The 16,138-nt window shown below is 39.0% G+C and overlaps 1 protein-coding gene across 3 annotated transcripts in view; it reads right to left on the reverse strand.

Annotated features, from left to right (window-relative positions):
• Window positions 1–16,138, reverse strand: part of ncor2 (nuclear receptor corepressor 2) — a 70,137-nt gene that overhangs the window by 34,892 nt on the left and 19,107 nt on the right. For 2 of the 3 annotated variants that reach the window (XM_079467497.1, XM_079467495.1), the window contains exons 2-7: window positions 15,056–15,252; window positions 14,824–14,948; window positions 11,008–11,179; window positions 5,243–5,428; window positions 3,708–3,821; window positions 567–623 (exon numbers count right to left, since the gene is read on the reverse strand). In XM_079467497.1, coding sequence (XP_079323623.1) covers window positions 567–623; window positions 3,708–3,821; window positions 5,243–5,428; window positions 11,008–11,179; window positions 14,824–14,948; window positions 15,056–15,157 — 756 coding nt within the window. In that variant the 5' untranslated portion in view covers window positions 15,158–15,252. Of the gene's footprint in view, window positions 1–566; window positions 624–3,707; window positions 3,822–5,242; window positions 5,429–11,007; window positions 11,180–14,823; window positions 14,949–15,055; window positions 15,253–15,486; window positions 15,591–16,138 lie in introns of those variants that run through there. The other variant, XM_079467496.1, reaches the window with a different exon arrangement.

Genomic DNA, 16,138 nt, shown 5'->3' on the forward strand with positions numbered 1-16,138 from the left:
TTTAAATAATGCTGCTGGGCCATTCCAACATATGGACGTGACATTTTGCGTTATGGACTTGACATAAAAATGCTCAGAGAATGAATTTGTTATGAATATATTGAACCATCTGTTTATGTTTTACTTCTTGAAAGACTGACATTTTATGATGTGTAGACTCTTTGAACACATTTTCTTTTTTTAAAGGGAAAAAACATGCCTAATGGATGTGACAAAAAAGTTTTTGTGAAATTGATGTGAAATAAAATGCACAATCATGATGCAATAATACCCAATGAATGGAGAAGGGATGCCTCTTTATTGAACATAAAATAGTTACTTTATTTAAATTTTCATGTGTCCATTTATGAATAATCTGTAGCGTTATGGATGTGACGTTAAATAAGATAAAAAAAGATTTCCTCTAGTAGTTAGAACTGACTAGTAAGCGTTGCTGGAGGAGTATATGTGATAAATTCATTTCTGACCCACAGCTGCCAATAAACAAATGTAAATCCTCACAGCTGTAAAGGGGGAACAGGAAATGCGGACAAAACGAGAATGGAGGAGGAGAAATTTGGACTCACCAGCTCTACTCGAGGTCCGAGTCCCTCCAGGATCCGGTGGGCTTCCTCTGCCTTTTTCTGTTCAAAACACACATACAAATGGCACATGTCAGCAGCACATCACAACAGCAACAAATCTCACGCTCTCTCCAGCGCACACACATTAACAACCGAGTGTATAAGCGATGTACTATTAATAGATTCCTTTATAGAGGACACTTGCTGCCCTGTGCCATATACGTCTATCATCCTCGCTTTGTGAAAGAGGGAGAGTGACAGAGAAAGAGAGAAAAAAAGCACAAAGAGAGGGAGGAGAGAGAGAAGATCGCCTGGGAGTCAATCCAATCAGACAACATAAAGACCCATTTATTACTTTTACTGCTGAAGGAGAAAGTGACACAAAAAGCACAAAAAGGAACATTATGACAAAACAGGATGTACTGTGTGAACACTTCGTTCACATGCACATATTCTCTTTCTTACAATAGGATTTTTTAACCCGTTACTTTAACACTTTTAACTGCTCAATAATGCAGCTATAATTTCCATGTAAAGGCCACTAGTGTTTTAATAGATCTCTGGATTCTGATTTGTCAAACTTTGCTAAATTGAGAAATTAACCATTGCTAGGCAGACATTTTTTCACACATAAAAAATAAATAGTAAAATAATATCATTCATTTCACTTCAATTAGGACGATCAAATGTTTAATCGTAATAAATCACATCCAGAATAAACGTTTATTTTGTTTTCATAATATATATCTGTGTACTGTGTATATTTATTTTGTATATATTTAAGAAAAAAAATATATATAGATCAACTTATCTGTTTATTTGGAAATTTAAGACAATAAAACATGCAAAGTACCTCCCACGTTCACTTTTAAATTCTTTAAACAGTCAATGACGCTCAAGAGCCAACCAGTCATGATGCAAACATGATGATTTACATACAGAAATCTTAAAAGAAAGTGGCAAGTTACGAGTCAGTGAAAAATGGACACGTAAACCTAAATAAAAACGTTTGTACAATATAGAACAAGTGCTTACTAAAAGGCAATTTCCTCTTCCACAATAACTGGCCCTTCAATTAAACTACCTTTTTTAATCTATCTGTTCCTTGGATTTCTGCGTGTCTAGTGCTTCCTGGAATAGGGCAGGACGTACGAGTGCTCTCTGGCAATACCGCTGCATGAGAGGCCTTAATGGATTAAGAGATGGGTGGTGTGATTAAAAGATCACATCAGGACGGAAGCCAGAACCATCTGACGAAGGAAAGAAACGTACAGGCCTAGAATTTATTCAGGGTAAGGTAAAGTGTATGTGACACAATGAGACAGTAGATAACACTACACAATTGAGAAAGGTGTCTGTTTATATTGATGTGATCACTGTTGGTGGTAAATGCAAGAACCATGAAATATCCACCAATGAAAATGTGCCACTAAAATGATTGATATTACTCATAAACTGTATGACTCGTCTTTGTAAGAGATACAAGATAGTCTGATGACATGACAATTTATTCTAATATGAAGAATGCATATACTTTGGGGCCCCAAGTGTTCCGTGAATAGAATGAGATTACACCAAAAAATCAATTATCTAAATAATGTATAAAGTGTATGTGTCCGACATCGCTGAAAATAAGTGCGGCTGTGTCTGCGTTCCTAAATGTGGACATATAAACACTACTGCTATTCACACAAAGAGGGGACGAGTGAAGGGAAGTGACAAAAAGACTATGAAAAGAAGCCAAAGGGCTGGAAGTTGTTTTCTATAAACCTTCTCAGTTTCTCCCCACTAGAGGGACCACTAACACCAGATATCAGTATCATCATGACTGTCAGTCTTTCGATGGCTACTGTCCAAATCTCAAACTAGTCCTGCTATGCAAAAATTATTTCATATGGTACACTATATGCACAGAACTTTTTAAATGTGCATCAAATGTGTGTACGCCTATACACAATCCTTAAAGTCACCATGAAATCAGACCAAAGAGGAAACTGTTTTGCAGTGAGTGATGCAGTGACTATTATAAATGATTTATCCGTTCACACCATTATTTTTTTTTTCATTTGCACTTGTAATCTTTAATCAAAAACGTTAAGCTCCTCTAAACAACAATTCTTGACCTCATGACGTAAGCAACAAAAAAAGAGGTAGGACATCACTACTGTCCAATGGGCTGGTTTTTTAGTCCTCCCCTTACGACAAACCAATCAAAAAGGGAAGGGCAATATAAAGACCCGGCCTACATTTTTTCAACTTTCAGAAGCCGTTTCACTCGGATATACATCACGATATGGAAAAGAACACAATCGCAACTTCAGGTTCACGGTGACTTTAAAAAGTTCTCACAGCATATTTTACCTACATTTTACCTACAGCCCGGAGCTCTACTACAGAAAGTCTTTAGAGTTTGGGAAATTGCTTTGAATTACTTGGAATTGTAAAAGAGCTACATGGAAGGATCCAGCACAACAGGCTGTGTGTCTGAGTCATGTGTGATGGGGGTGGTTGAGTTCAATATCAATCGACTGCCGCACCTCATTATGTATTTAACAGCCCATTTCTCTCATTAAGATGTGACACAGCTGTTCGACTTACCGGTTTCTATTTCTATTCTAACAGCCTGTCTCAATGCTGCTGTTCATAGATTTCAAATATGTGCATGCACTGAGCTTATTACAGTTTTAACAAGATTATTCATATTTTATTCAAATTATCAGATTTATTTTACATTTAACAATTCAGAGCAGTTTTTGCCCATCTTGCCAATTACTTTGATAGTCTAGCTTTATATTTCTAAAGATGAACATATTTCCCTTTCGTTTCAGTTCATCGCTAGTTATCATTCGAGAAATCCGTATATGAAGACGTCAGATGCAAAACCCTCTTGAAGCCTCCTACGCTAAAAATTAGATTAAGATGTTGAGTGAATGGTCTGCACACAATACTCAAATAATTTAGCTTCGAAACCCGCTAAATATCACATTCTGCCTGGTCTGAAACTTCTGGTGTTGCTGAAAGTAAATGTAAAAATCCTGATAAAATGTCCATGTAAATGAAAAGTCGTCTGAAGAATTTAGAGGGTTCTGTATATGAGCTCTTCATGTATACAGCACATATAGTGGGAGGGTGTTTTATTCGTACCCGGTTTTCATCGTAGATGATCTGGACAAGGCTGCGGTGTTTGGCTTCACTGGGTGGAGGGGAGATGGTACGCTCCGGTTCCTGGGGTTTCGCAGCCTCTTCCTCTAGTTGATGCTGAAATACAATAAAAAACACACAATGTTAAAGACTTTCCAACCACTCATCCAAGATCTTGAGGGATGTGAGAAGCACATTCTTTAAATCGATACCAAATTAAGATCTATAATGCGACCCTGCTAGAATAAACATTGGTCCCAACATAAATAGCCTTCCTGACTACTCATGTCACGTGTGCTAATATTAATATTATTTCAACGTCAGAAAGCATTGGTAATAGCAACAAGCTCTCTGATTGGCTGAACAAAATGACCTTCCCTCGGAGAGCCAACAAGACAACTTTATAGCCACAGATAAATGATCAACAGTTAACACAAAGACGCAAACATGAACCTCATTTTAAATCTCTCTCAAAACACAGACCCGACAGGCTCTCCAAAGAGTCCTCTTTCTACCAAACTCTATAAGCTTGCACTCATATGGGGCAGTTCTAGAACAGGACCAAGATTGTGTATATATGCGTGTGTGCACGAGTAAATAGAAAATAAACTATCCATCCCGCCTCCCTCGCAGACAGACAAACGCACGGTAATCTGATATTCTCACAAGTCTCCATTACTCTCTCTCTTTACGTTTGCGTTTACCACACCATTTAATTCGCCCAGATGTTTTAATGCTTGGAAGAAACCTGAGGGGAGAGAAAAGAGATGACAGGGTGTGTTAACTCACTGAAAAGAGATGCCAAAGCTTTCAGAAGAAAGCTGTGTGGGGTTGAGGGGCAGATGAGGAGAGGTTCATTTTTCTTGCTAGCGTGACTGTACTTATACGATCAATCAGATTTCAAACCGTTCTCCGCACCCCCAAAATGGACCGGCCCATGGAGCGCAGGTGGCTTCGATTTATTGAGCGGCGGTTTGGACACGGTCCAAAATGTGTGGGGAAGGGGCCTGTTTTATAAGGACATGGGGGTCTGCCTGTAATTTTGTTTCAATGGCCCCAATAAGTATAGAAAACCTGAGATGTTCTGCAGTTACCCTTTCCATGTGTCCATGTGTGTATGTATGTAAAAATAATACAGCTTAAAAAAACTGACCTAAAATTATACTGCTGTGTTAACACTTACAATCACAGTTCATGTGAGACCATGCCATATAAAAAGAGAGCGGCCGAGAGAGGAGTATGGAGATAAAGAGGAAACGGTGGAAGTGTCTGCAGTCGTGTGGTCGGCCGAGGCTATAACCAGTTTCCTAATAGCCACCCTCAACGCTGTACTTATAAAGACATCCTTCTTCTAAATAAAAAGCTTTGTGTGAACTGTCCAGGCAGTCTGATACGCCTTTCAACAGAAGAAACGTTTATAGAAATAATTCTGCAAAACAATATTTGGTTGTTCATGCAAAGTGGCTACCAAGCATCCAAATAAACGTATGTTCTTTGCAGCAGCATAACAGCGCTAGCAAAGGTAGACTTAATGTTACCTGTTTTTTACGCAGTTTACAGATCTGCTGCTCCACCATGGTGATTTCCCGGTCGACGCGGTCCATGTTCTGGATCAGCTCTTCTTTGGAGAAACGGGTGGGAACCAGGTCCAGATCGGGCTCCATGGGTACCGGGCTCACAGGAGAGATGGGCTCGATTTTTCCAATGGAACTGCTGCTGTGCTCCTGCACAAACACAAAAGAGCATTCGGTCACGTCGATGAACTGAAGACAACTTTTCGATTCAGAAGTAGATGGCACATATAATATTGTTTTCCCACCATTCACCCGTTCAATGCAAATGAATGGGGTGATTTCACCCATTTTTTTGTTGTACAACAGACAGTGCAGAACTAGTTACGTGCCAAAGTTTGAGCAACATTATTTGCGCTACGTGCTATAACAAGCACCACAAATTAAGGTCTTGGACCAAGATACAACAAACACGTTCTTCTCTCGTTTCAAACCTTTTAAAAATACATATTTAAACGATGGTAACACAGTAACATCGTACAGCCTGGAAGCTGTGTAGTGGTACAAACTTTCCATCGCCGTTTATAATAAAGTGATGAATGTACATAAAGTAGATCAGTAGTTGACACTAGTGGAAAACAGCTCGTTTAAAGTGTGGTAAAGAGCTCAGAGCTTTGGGTTCACTCTCACATGAACAGAATGTTACGTAAGGAGCGTGAGTGCCTGCTATTCTCTGCTCCTGCAGACCAAAACCACACACCAATACAGTGAGAGAGAGAGTGAGCGAGAGAGAGAGAGAGAGAGAGAGAGAGAGAGAGAGAGAGAGAGAGAGAGAGAGAGAGAGAGAGAGAGAGAGGCATTCATCCAAGGACACCCTGAGAGGGCTGGTAATGTTCAAAACACATTCCTAGAGGCATTCCAAACTTCAGGCGGGATTTAACACTTGAAAGAAGATTTGACAGAAGAGTCACTTTAGGACACAAAGCCATATACACACACACACACAATCTTGAATGAAGTGCCTTGTTAAACCCACACAATTACTTTCAAGGACAAGCACTCTGATCCTGCCAAGTCTCAGTAACAAGAACCACCAAGAATAATAAAAGTGTGCGTGTGTGGGTGCGCGTGTGTGTGTCAGTCCAAACTCTTTTGTATAAACACAAACGTGGGTGCTAAGACATGCATATGCACTGGAGAAACCTTTGTACAGACAGATAGTAGGTGCCAACACACACAGATAACAGGGTTAATGTTGGACAAAGGTGTGGTGTGTTTATGTGGGCTAAAGTTGTGTATAGTTCGATTATTCATCTGTCTACAAAGTGCCGTTTAAACACGCAGACACATTTGAAGTGTAGCACTGTCAATGCACACTGAATAGTGCTTGACTGACGGACAGAGGTCTTTGATTCACTCTTCAAACAGTCTACGAGTCTCTCTATCAGATGGAAAAACTCACTGCATCCATTAGAGCATGAGTAAGCGTTTATGCATGAAAGGACATATTTAAAACGCACAATTCAAAACACACACGATTGTAATAGTTTCTATTAGACCATCAAAATTACGCAAAATGATTCATTGTGTGGCACTTGCTAGTGTTTTAATCTAATGTGTCTTTAAATATAATGTGTCATGAGGTTTAAGTGTGGGTGGATTTGGAAATTGGATCGGGGGGAAAAAATCATATGTGGGTTGTGATTTTGACTGTATAGGGCAGGGGTATTCAATTAAAGTTCCAAGAGGTGCAGTCTTCATATTTTCTTTCTAAACTGAGGTCCGGATATGTTTAATAAACTTAGCCCACTTGGATATATATATATATATATATATATATATATATATATATATATATATGTGTTTATGTAAGATATTATCTTTTATCAGGCCATTTATTTTATATTTTGATATCCACAGTATGTATGTATGTGTATTGTAGGCCCTCTCAATAGAAGTCTGGTTATTCATTCATACAAACAACAAATGTACTTACTAAATCAGCCTATCCATGCTTCTATCTTTAAACAATTTTTCCAATTAAAACATTGTTCATTAAAAAAAGTGGCCCTGCTTGTGTTCTAGATAAAATCTTACTACAGATTATTCTGTGAAAATATAACAACAATATCTTTAGTATTGACCGAATAATGCTATTTTAAAGATCAAAATTAAATTGCTAATATATGCTAAATGTAGATAAAAACGTTATGGTTCATAAGGGTGAGGTTCTAACAGACCAATTACAGCACTCGCGGTCACTGTAGGGTCCGTGTTGAGTTGACACATAACCTACGCTGTAGCCTGATGGGCACCTCTCAAAAACATTTAACAACGCTTTAACTCTTGTTTACCTTCTATAAGACTCACACTTTACTGCACTGTCACTTTACTCTTGTCAATACGACGCGTCAAATCATCATTTTATTGATTTACCCTCGAGTAGATGCATGCAGGCATTGCATGTTGAATTCGAACTTTACAGCATTAACAACAGCTTTAAATGGCGGATCAAGATCAGAAATACATAAGAAGCTTAATTTACACGCAGCTCAACGGAAGAGAGAGAGAGGAAGACCCGATTCACATTTCTCGTCTAAAAAACCCAAGCCGCGCATCTTTCTCAATGATTCATACTATACGAGATGCATTCCGTAAATATCGATCATGTATAACTTTTGAAATTGTTTTTAAAACACAAAATGAATATATAGTTTTAAAAATGTCCTGTCGTGTCACGTACCACTAGTAGTACACGAACCACGGTTTGAGAACCACTGACCTAGAACATTCTAGCAATCGCAACCAGAATGTCTACACCAACCCAACATCACTACAGCAAGTTTCTCTCACTTTCTCACATTCTTTGGAAAATGTCAAACCTGCTCATTATCCCAGCGTTGGTATAACACTGGCATGTCCGATGGACATTAAACAATTCTGAAGAACATGAAAAATCATTTTCTGTGCTCTGACTCACAAACACAATTATGAATCACGGGCCGCCAAGGCTGCTGGTTACATGAGACATCTGACACCCCAAGCTATAACAAGACATTATACACAGACGTGCTGGTTCACACCTGTCAGAGTTCTGCAGGTATGCTGCAAATTAAGCCCGCTGCCCACACTAGTGCATGTCTGTTTGTATATGCTTCTCTCTCTCTCTTCTCCACGTTGACCTTTCCTTCCCGGAGTCCCCTGCTTTCAGCTTGCCGGTTTCACAAGTGTCATTGAATATGACAGCTCTAACATAAAAAGGAAAGAGAGATTTCCTCAGTCTACTTCACAGTGTCCTCTAAACGTCCCTGTCTGTGCATCTCACCGAAACAATTCCTCGCGCATAGATTCTCAACCATCCAACTGTCACATCTAGGTCAGCTCCATTACTAATTAATTACTGTTGCACAATGGCTTCCACCTACACAAACACCTCTCCCTCCTAGCCTCAAATTGTCATGAGTGCTAAAAATACACAAATGCTTCAGGAGGAGAGAGTCATAACAACACAGCACAACAACTCTAAATCAACACTCTGTGATCACAGTGACATGAATGTTCTGTTGAGGTTAGATTTATTGTTTTCAGGAAAATGTATGAATTGATTTCAGTCAATTTCATTTAAACACTACAACCTCCTATGTTAACCCTGGTTACATGGGTACCTTTTCACTAGTCGACAAAAACACAAAACACTTCAACACAACAGCCGATTTCGGATTGCTACATTGATATTTTAAATGTATGCATTCGTAGGGATGTAAAAATTCACTCAGCTCATGATGCTACACTCATTTACGACAAAAACATAAAATATATATATATTTGACAAAATAAGTTGAGAAATTTTTAAATGAACAACTACCCTTTTGTTATCATCACATTTCTTTGTAAAATTAAAATATATTTTATGTCAAATAAAACTAAATTGCACTTTAAAAACAAATTACAAAACAAGTAAATAATTCATAATACAAAAGTCTCTTTAAAGGACCAGTGAGTAATATCTAGCAGCAAGGTTGCGAATTGTAACGAACCGCTCTCTCCTCCCCCTCACTTTTTAAACACTACGGTGGCTGACCGAACACGGCGAATTACATGCAAGGGGACCCACAGTTTATGTAGATAGAAATAGCTCATTCTAGTCTTCGTTGTGTAAGCTCTTTATACACCTCTGAAGACATATCCCTATGTATATTATATTGCATTTCTATTAATAGATCATCCCAAAAATAGATCATCCCACACTGCACCTTTAACAAACTAACACTGTCTGTGCTTTTCCTAACTTATTCCCCTTTACACTAAGTTGGCAGTAAACACAGTTTAAAACAATTATTTTAACATCTCAACCGACTTGAAAATCCCTATGCATTTGACGCTTTAATCCAAAAAGACATATGGTGCATTCAAGCAAGTTTTTATCTATGCGGTTCCCCGATCAAACTATTGGATTTTTTTAAGATTGTGTGAAATATATGACTTCAGCAATTACTTTTTTAAATGAATCTGAAATGACATGCTTTCATACAAAAGTTTAACCATTAGAACATAAATCTCCTGCCACGAATCTTCTATCAATCTGATGTATTGTAAATGCTGTTCTGTCCACAAGGCAGGTCTGCTCCCAGATCCAGGATTCGCTGCAAATACCAGTAAATCTTCTGCTTACAGCAACTTGTCTATTCCTGTACGGTTTGACTCATTTCCTGTGTTTTCGTAGTTCCTGCGATGAAGAGAACACTGTGAGTCTGTCCAGCACTTAATAAAACCTCGATATTAGCTGTGTGATGTACACTTGGCAAACCTGATACAGTCTGGTGACACCTACGGTTGTAAAATAACAGAAATGGATCTCACATTGTATGAGGCAGCACAGAGTGGGTGCATATACTCAACCCGCACTCACAACAAACACGCACACCCTCACAGAGCCCCTGACCTAGAAAAGTGAGTTCCTAAGAAGTTGCGGAGGCACATGAGTTATTCCAAACATCTGCATGTGCCGTTTACCGTTACACCACATAGGCATTCATTCCCTCGGTCTCTCCCTGCCACAAACACACACATCCTAACAAATAAAGCCACAGATGCAAAGTGGTATTCCTAACATAACTCAGAATCTTTAAGACATGTACAATCCGCATTGCATCTACACACAGTGTGTTCCCAGTGCTTTGGTAAATGGCAATGCTGGCTGGCGTGATGAAAACGCCAGCCAATAGAAACAGACAGGCTGATTTACAAGGCCAATAAACATGGACTAAGTGATAATCTGCTGAACAGATTTATTATCGGTTTTCTCTACAGTCGGATTAATTTATAAACCATGCACCATGCTTACCAGCCTAATCCGGATATAATCGCAAAGAACAAGTCTAAGGACTTCGAGCCAGTTAAAGCTTGCTGTCTGCCATAATGAACTTTAGTTTTATAGCTAGTTATACCGCAAGACTTCACAATAACAGCAGTTTTGTGTCAAGTAAACGATAATTGTTGCCTGTCTACAACTGAGTTTTCTATACATACAGCAAACTTGGAGTTATGCAATGTGTAGGCGTGAGGTGAAAATAAACTTTCCGACATTATACGTCCAATATGTTGTTATTGTACTTTGACCTGTGGACTTGCACAATACAGAATCTGTGGACGCAGTACATCATTGCTGTTGTTCATGATGAATATTCTGACATTCTGCTGATTTGATGTATTGCATACTGTGCAAGGAAGCGTTTGTTCAGACACAGGGAGCACAATTTTCATATCTGACTTATGCGAATGTAAATGCTGACCTTTGCCATTTCCTCAGCTCCGGCGAGAGGATGACGATGAGTCTGATGACGAATAAGAGACTCTGCCCCCATATCTAAGCGAGGCCTCTTCATTTCAGAGTAATCCATCTCTGATTGGTTGCTGGGCTCGTGCAGGTAAATGTGATCGTATCGGATGTGGGGCTCTTGACCTCTGTAAAGCAGAGAAGACGATGAGTTAGCTACAAAGTTAAAGAGAAGCAAGATTAAAGCCTGAAATGCCCCAGACAGCCGAATAAGATTACAGTAATACACTTCATTTGTCATTGAGGAAGTGAAATATGACAAAAAATAACAAAAAAGTAAACAAAATTGAAGTACTGAGACAATTACAATACAAAATTAAGCTACAAAAACACTCACCAAGAAAACTAGAGGAACTCACTTTTGAAGAAACTTGTATGTCAAACATGGAAAGTTATGGTCAAATATATCCAAATGGTAATATTCTAATCTAAAGTAAATTTACAATTCATAGCTCTTATTAAATTACACAAATCAAATGTAAACAGGGTTTATTGAATTTCCATGTGGAATTTAAATGTGACTCACAGGAAGTATTTAAACACCGAAAAAACACGATACAATGACCCAAATGACCGAGAACATTCATGGACATAATTACACGTACTGTGCGGTTGTGTAGCACTTGTTTATGAGTCAAATGAAACGCAGTGTAATTACAAACGCCCATTAAAGTTGTCAACATGTGCACATATCAGGTTATAATCTCACCAATTATTTCACAAACCATTAAGTACTGACTGCCCAGACATTAGAAGAGCGTAACCATGGTAACATTTGAGTACTAGAGCTGCAACACTGCCATGGTGCGCTTCGTACCAGTGTGAACATTTACACACCTAAGTGTGGCGGATAAAGTGGCCTTGATGATCTTCACACTAATACACACACTTCGTGTATTAGGTCAATGACACGTCTATTTTTCCAGTCTTCTATTGGCAGGATCAGTTGGCAATAGTTGACTTGGTGGTACATTCATGTTCAAGTTTTGATCTGAGCAATTAGAGGTTGAGCCATATAGTTGACATGTGGGGTCTGCGTTAAGTAGTCATCCAAAAATAGAAATTATTTTATTCACCCTGATTCCATTCCAGAGTCTGTATCCGTCTCTTACCTCTGTATAACACAAATAATATTTTGAGAATGTCTTGGTCAGTTTTGTGGAGATCTGCATAGCTTTCTGAGAAATTCGGTGTAGGCCTGCACATAATTTCAGTTCCTGATCTATATGTGGCAAAGTTTATGCATGACTTTAGTTTTGAATGAAAGTTCTTTAATAACCAAATACTTGGAATTATGCAATCTAGACCAGATCACACTTAAAATTTGTCTAACCGCCCCAAAACCAAAGATGTGTCACCCAAAGGCTGTCAGTAACGGAGCGAACGGGACTATTTCGTAATAATCAATAAAAATCCAATGAAGATAGACGTGTTTTCATTTCCCACACTACCGTGTGGACATCTCCATCACTGCAGCGATTGACATGCCAAAACAACAATGGCTGATTCTGCACGATGAGTCATTTACATAAGGAAAACATTAACCAGTCGACTTCATTTTTTGGATGACTAGTTGACAAATAAATATTGCGTTTTTCATAACAGCAATAATTATATGATGGTAATGCATTGTCACAGACTCAATGACAAAGGGGGCAAAGAGCATGTGCATGCTTTGATGGAAGCCCGAATGGGGCTTTGCTTTGTATGTTCACAGGTGGTTCACAGGCCTCACGCGCCTCCTTCCTGTAGCTCAGACAGATGAGGGAAAACACATACGTACACATGCACTCAATAACCTTTTAACAGCCACAGTGTGCTTCTCCCCCACTAAACCATATGCACACACGCGCACACACATAAACACACAGTTTGACAGTCAAACAGACTGTCTCTTCCTGTGCCAAAGTCAGGGATCAGACACATGTGACACACATATGCATCAATATCCTTAAACCCCAGCCTTAGTACACTAGATTCTACACAGATAAGACACAGTGTGGACTTTGTCTGTATTACATTTGTTAAGACATGTAAGAATCTGTGTATTTGTGTACACATATATAAATAAAACCCTGTGCCCAATATATGCCCAAAACTGTGTGTGTCTGCGGAGAATAGGAATGTCTTGCATTCATCACACACACACTTCATACTTGGTTTAAATAAACAATCCACACAATGACGCCAATCACAAAACGTGATCAATGCAAACAAATGCTTCCGTACATGTGTGCCAGTTTCATAACACACAAAGATTAAAGAAAATTGAGGAAGTTAGAATGACATAAGACTACAGGCAAAACAAGATTCTTTCAATGTTTCTAACCTGAACACATCAAACAAAATTCCTCCCGAATCTTGGTTTTCAGAATAACTAAATTTCAGTTATTTTATTGATATTGTCAAACCTGAACAAACAACCAATATAGTGTTTGAAACTATAATTTTGTTATAGTTATTTCTGTAACTAATGGCCGCTAGAATAAACTGTGGTTAAAACACGGAGACCTAAATATGATTGCACACCCTTCAAACAAGAGGTTCCCATCATGCAACTGTTTCAGCAGACAGCCAACACTCTTCTTAGCTGAACAGAAATATGAAAGAAGGCGGTTATGTTATGTCTGGACTCTGGAGTAATACAGAGTGTGCAAGTGTGTTTGGGTGCATTCGCTAGTAAGATTTATGTGAACCAGAGCAAAAGGCCACACGTACAACAAAAAACAATCTGAGAGCAGCGAGGGGAATAAAGACACAAACGCTTGAAACATACAGCTATCCAAATCCTCGGCTGAAACTTACACAATCACATAATCGAGAGAGAGTGAGAGTGAGAGAGAGAAATAAAAAAAAATTAGCAAATGACTTTCATACATTCTCTTTTCTGAGGACCAAGACTGAATTTCTGGTTTTAATAAATTTTGAGAAATTAACTGATGAATGATTGCAGAAGTGTCTATGTGGTGTAACTGTAAAAACGTACCTAAAAATGTATCTTCAAACAATGAAATTCTCAATATAATACTATATTAGATAGCTTGGCATAATCTTACATTAGTCATATTTAATAAGAAATAAGAATAAGAAAAAAATAATAATTAATTTGGGGAATCATGTGAGTAAAGTCAAATTCATGAAGTGTCTATATATTATTGTGCTAGAAGACATGTGACATTGGACATTTGACATTTTTAGGTTGTATCAGGTATTCTTAGGTATGCATGTCATATGGTTTGTTCCCAGGTCATTAAGTCATTTCAGACATTTAGTCATTTAACAGACACTTTTATCTAAAGCGACTTAGAACAAAAGCCATCTCAGATCTTTTTTTTAACAGATTCAACTGCTATACACATCCACTGGGGATATCACCTAGTCATTCCCTCCCGATTAAGAGCTTGTGACAGATCGCAATTCATCTGTCAACACTTAAAATGACATTCTTTGGTGTTAAAAATGATGTGCAATACATAAGAGCAGACCAGGTTAAATCATCTGCTACAGCTAATACAAGCAGAGTAAAACACATGAAATTGAAGGCGATGTCTAACTCTGGTTGAAGATTCTGCTAGGGAAGCATTTATTAGAGTAATACCCCCGGTCAAGCTAGCTTTTGCTGATTCTGCAATATTCCTGGAGGACTTGACAATAGATTGTGGTCAGAATGGGCAACTACTCTAAATCACATATGTGGTTAGCACTCAACGGACAAGATCTCAGTGCGAGGCAAACTTGGCAAGCGCAATATGTTTGTGGGCATGGTTTGTACCTTTCATTGCCTGGCTGAAATTCAGACAGAAGGGACGGTCTGCGGCGGTGGGCCATGGATGCATGAGACAGATGGGAACTGTAGTCCCGAGCAATGGGGTGGTAGTCCACAAGTCCACCAACATCCTGAAATAAACACAACAGCATGTGAAACTCATGTGGAACGGACACTGAAGTTGTGTCAATGAAGAATGTGATTATATTTTTCTTGATAAAATCAATAAGAGCAATACCGCATGGGTTCTCAGCTGCAGAGGAAGCGTGGCTGGACTGGGAAGGTGACGGCCATCCACAGTCCTTCGACCCTGAGACATGGGCTGAGGGTGCGAGGACATGGTGACGATGTAACTTCCTCTACACGCTAAAAGTGGGTGTGGTCCCAGCACAAACACTGTGCATCATGGGGCAATGAGTCCAGGCAGTCACCAACCTGGAAAAAAAACAAGGGGAATACATTGTAAACAACTGTACATGATCAACACCAAAAAAACATTTTCAGGAAAGGTTGTTATATGTGACTGTTGATAGAAAGACTCTAGGGAAATCACTGAAGCTCTCAGAGGAATGGCAAAAACAGCGACTGGGAATTACAATGAGAAAAAGAGCAGGGTGAATGATCATGAGAAACTAAGAGCGAGAAAGAGGGGGAATTCAAAGCAAACACCTGCTGCTGGCCGGACACATGTTGACACATTAAGTGAATGAATGGAGCACTCTGTATTTTCTTCTGCACGCTCTCTTTCTATCCTCATTAAGGTGTCTGGAGTACTCCGCTGCATTCTCAAACTCCATTTACATAGGTACAACCAAATTCTTTGTAACAATTTAAGTGTGACTGAAGCAAAAAACAATTGCCGTAATGCCCTGGAGCTCAACACAGTTATACTTAAATGGCTATGCGCCACTTATTTACCCAGCATCATCCAATGGTTTACAAATGCACACTGTAAAATCCAACTACATTAACCTACAATAAAGTATGAACATTGTAAAACATGAGGAAAATGTGCAAGGGTCTATTCAATTTCCACCCTCAATACCATAGGGCTATTCAAAGATCCCACCTGTTTGACAGGTTGATAGCGTCAACCAGAGGTGGTGTCACCCAGATTTCCAGGAGGTGCTCAGGAACACCATTTTAACCACAGCCTGATAGCTCTTTCAACACCTGTTGTTTGTATTAAGCATGCAGGTTTCCCAAACACACTACGCAGTGCTCACGAACACAGGGATGTAGCCTAACCTGCGCTAAATGAACCGAAGTTTTCAAAACCATCACAATGGAACGATTTACAAAGCTGTTCATTGCTATGAAG

The sequence above is a fragment of the Barbatula barbatula genome (assembly GCF_947034865.1).
Source record: "Barbatula barbatula genome assembly, chromosome: 11".
In the NCBI taxonomy this organism is placed as follows: Eukaryota; Metazoa; Chordata; class Actinopteri; order Cypriniformes; family Nemacheilidae; genus Barbatula; species Barbatula barbatula.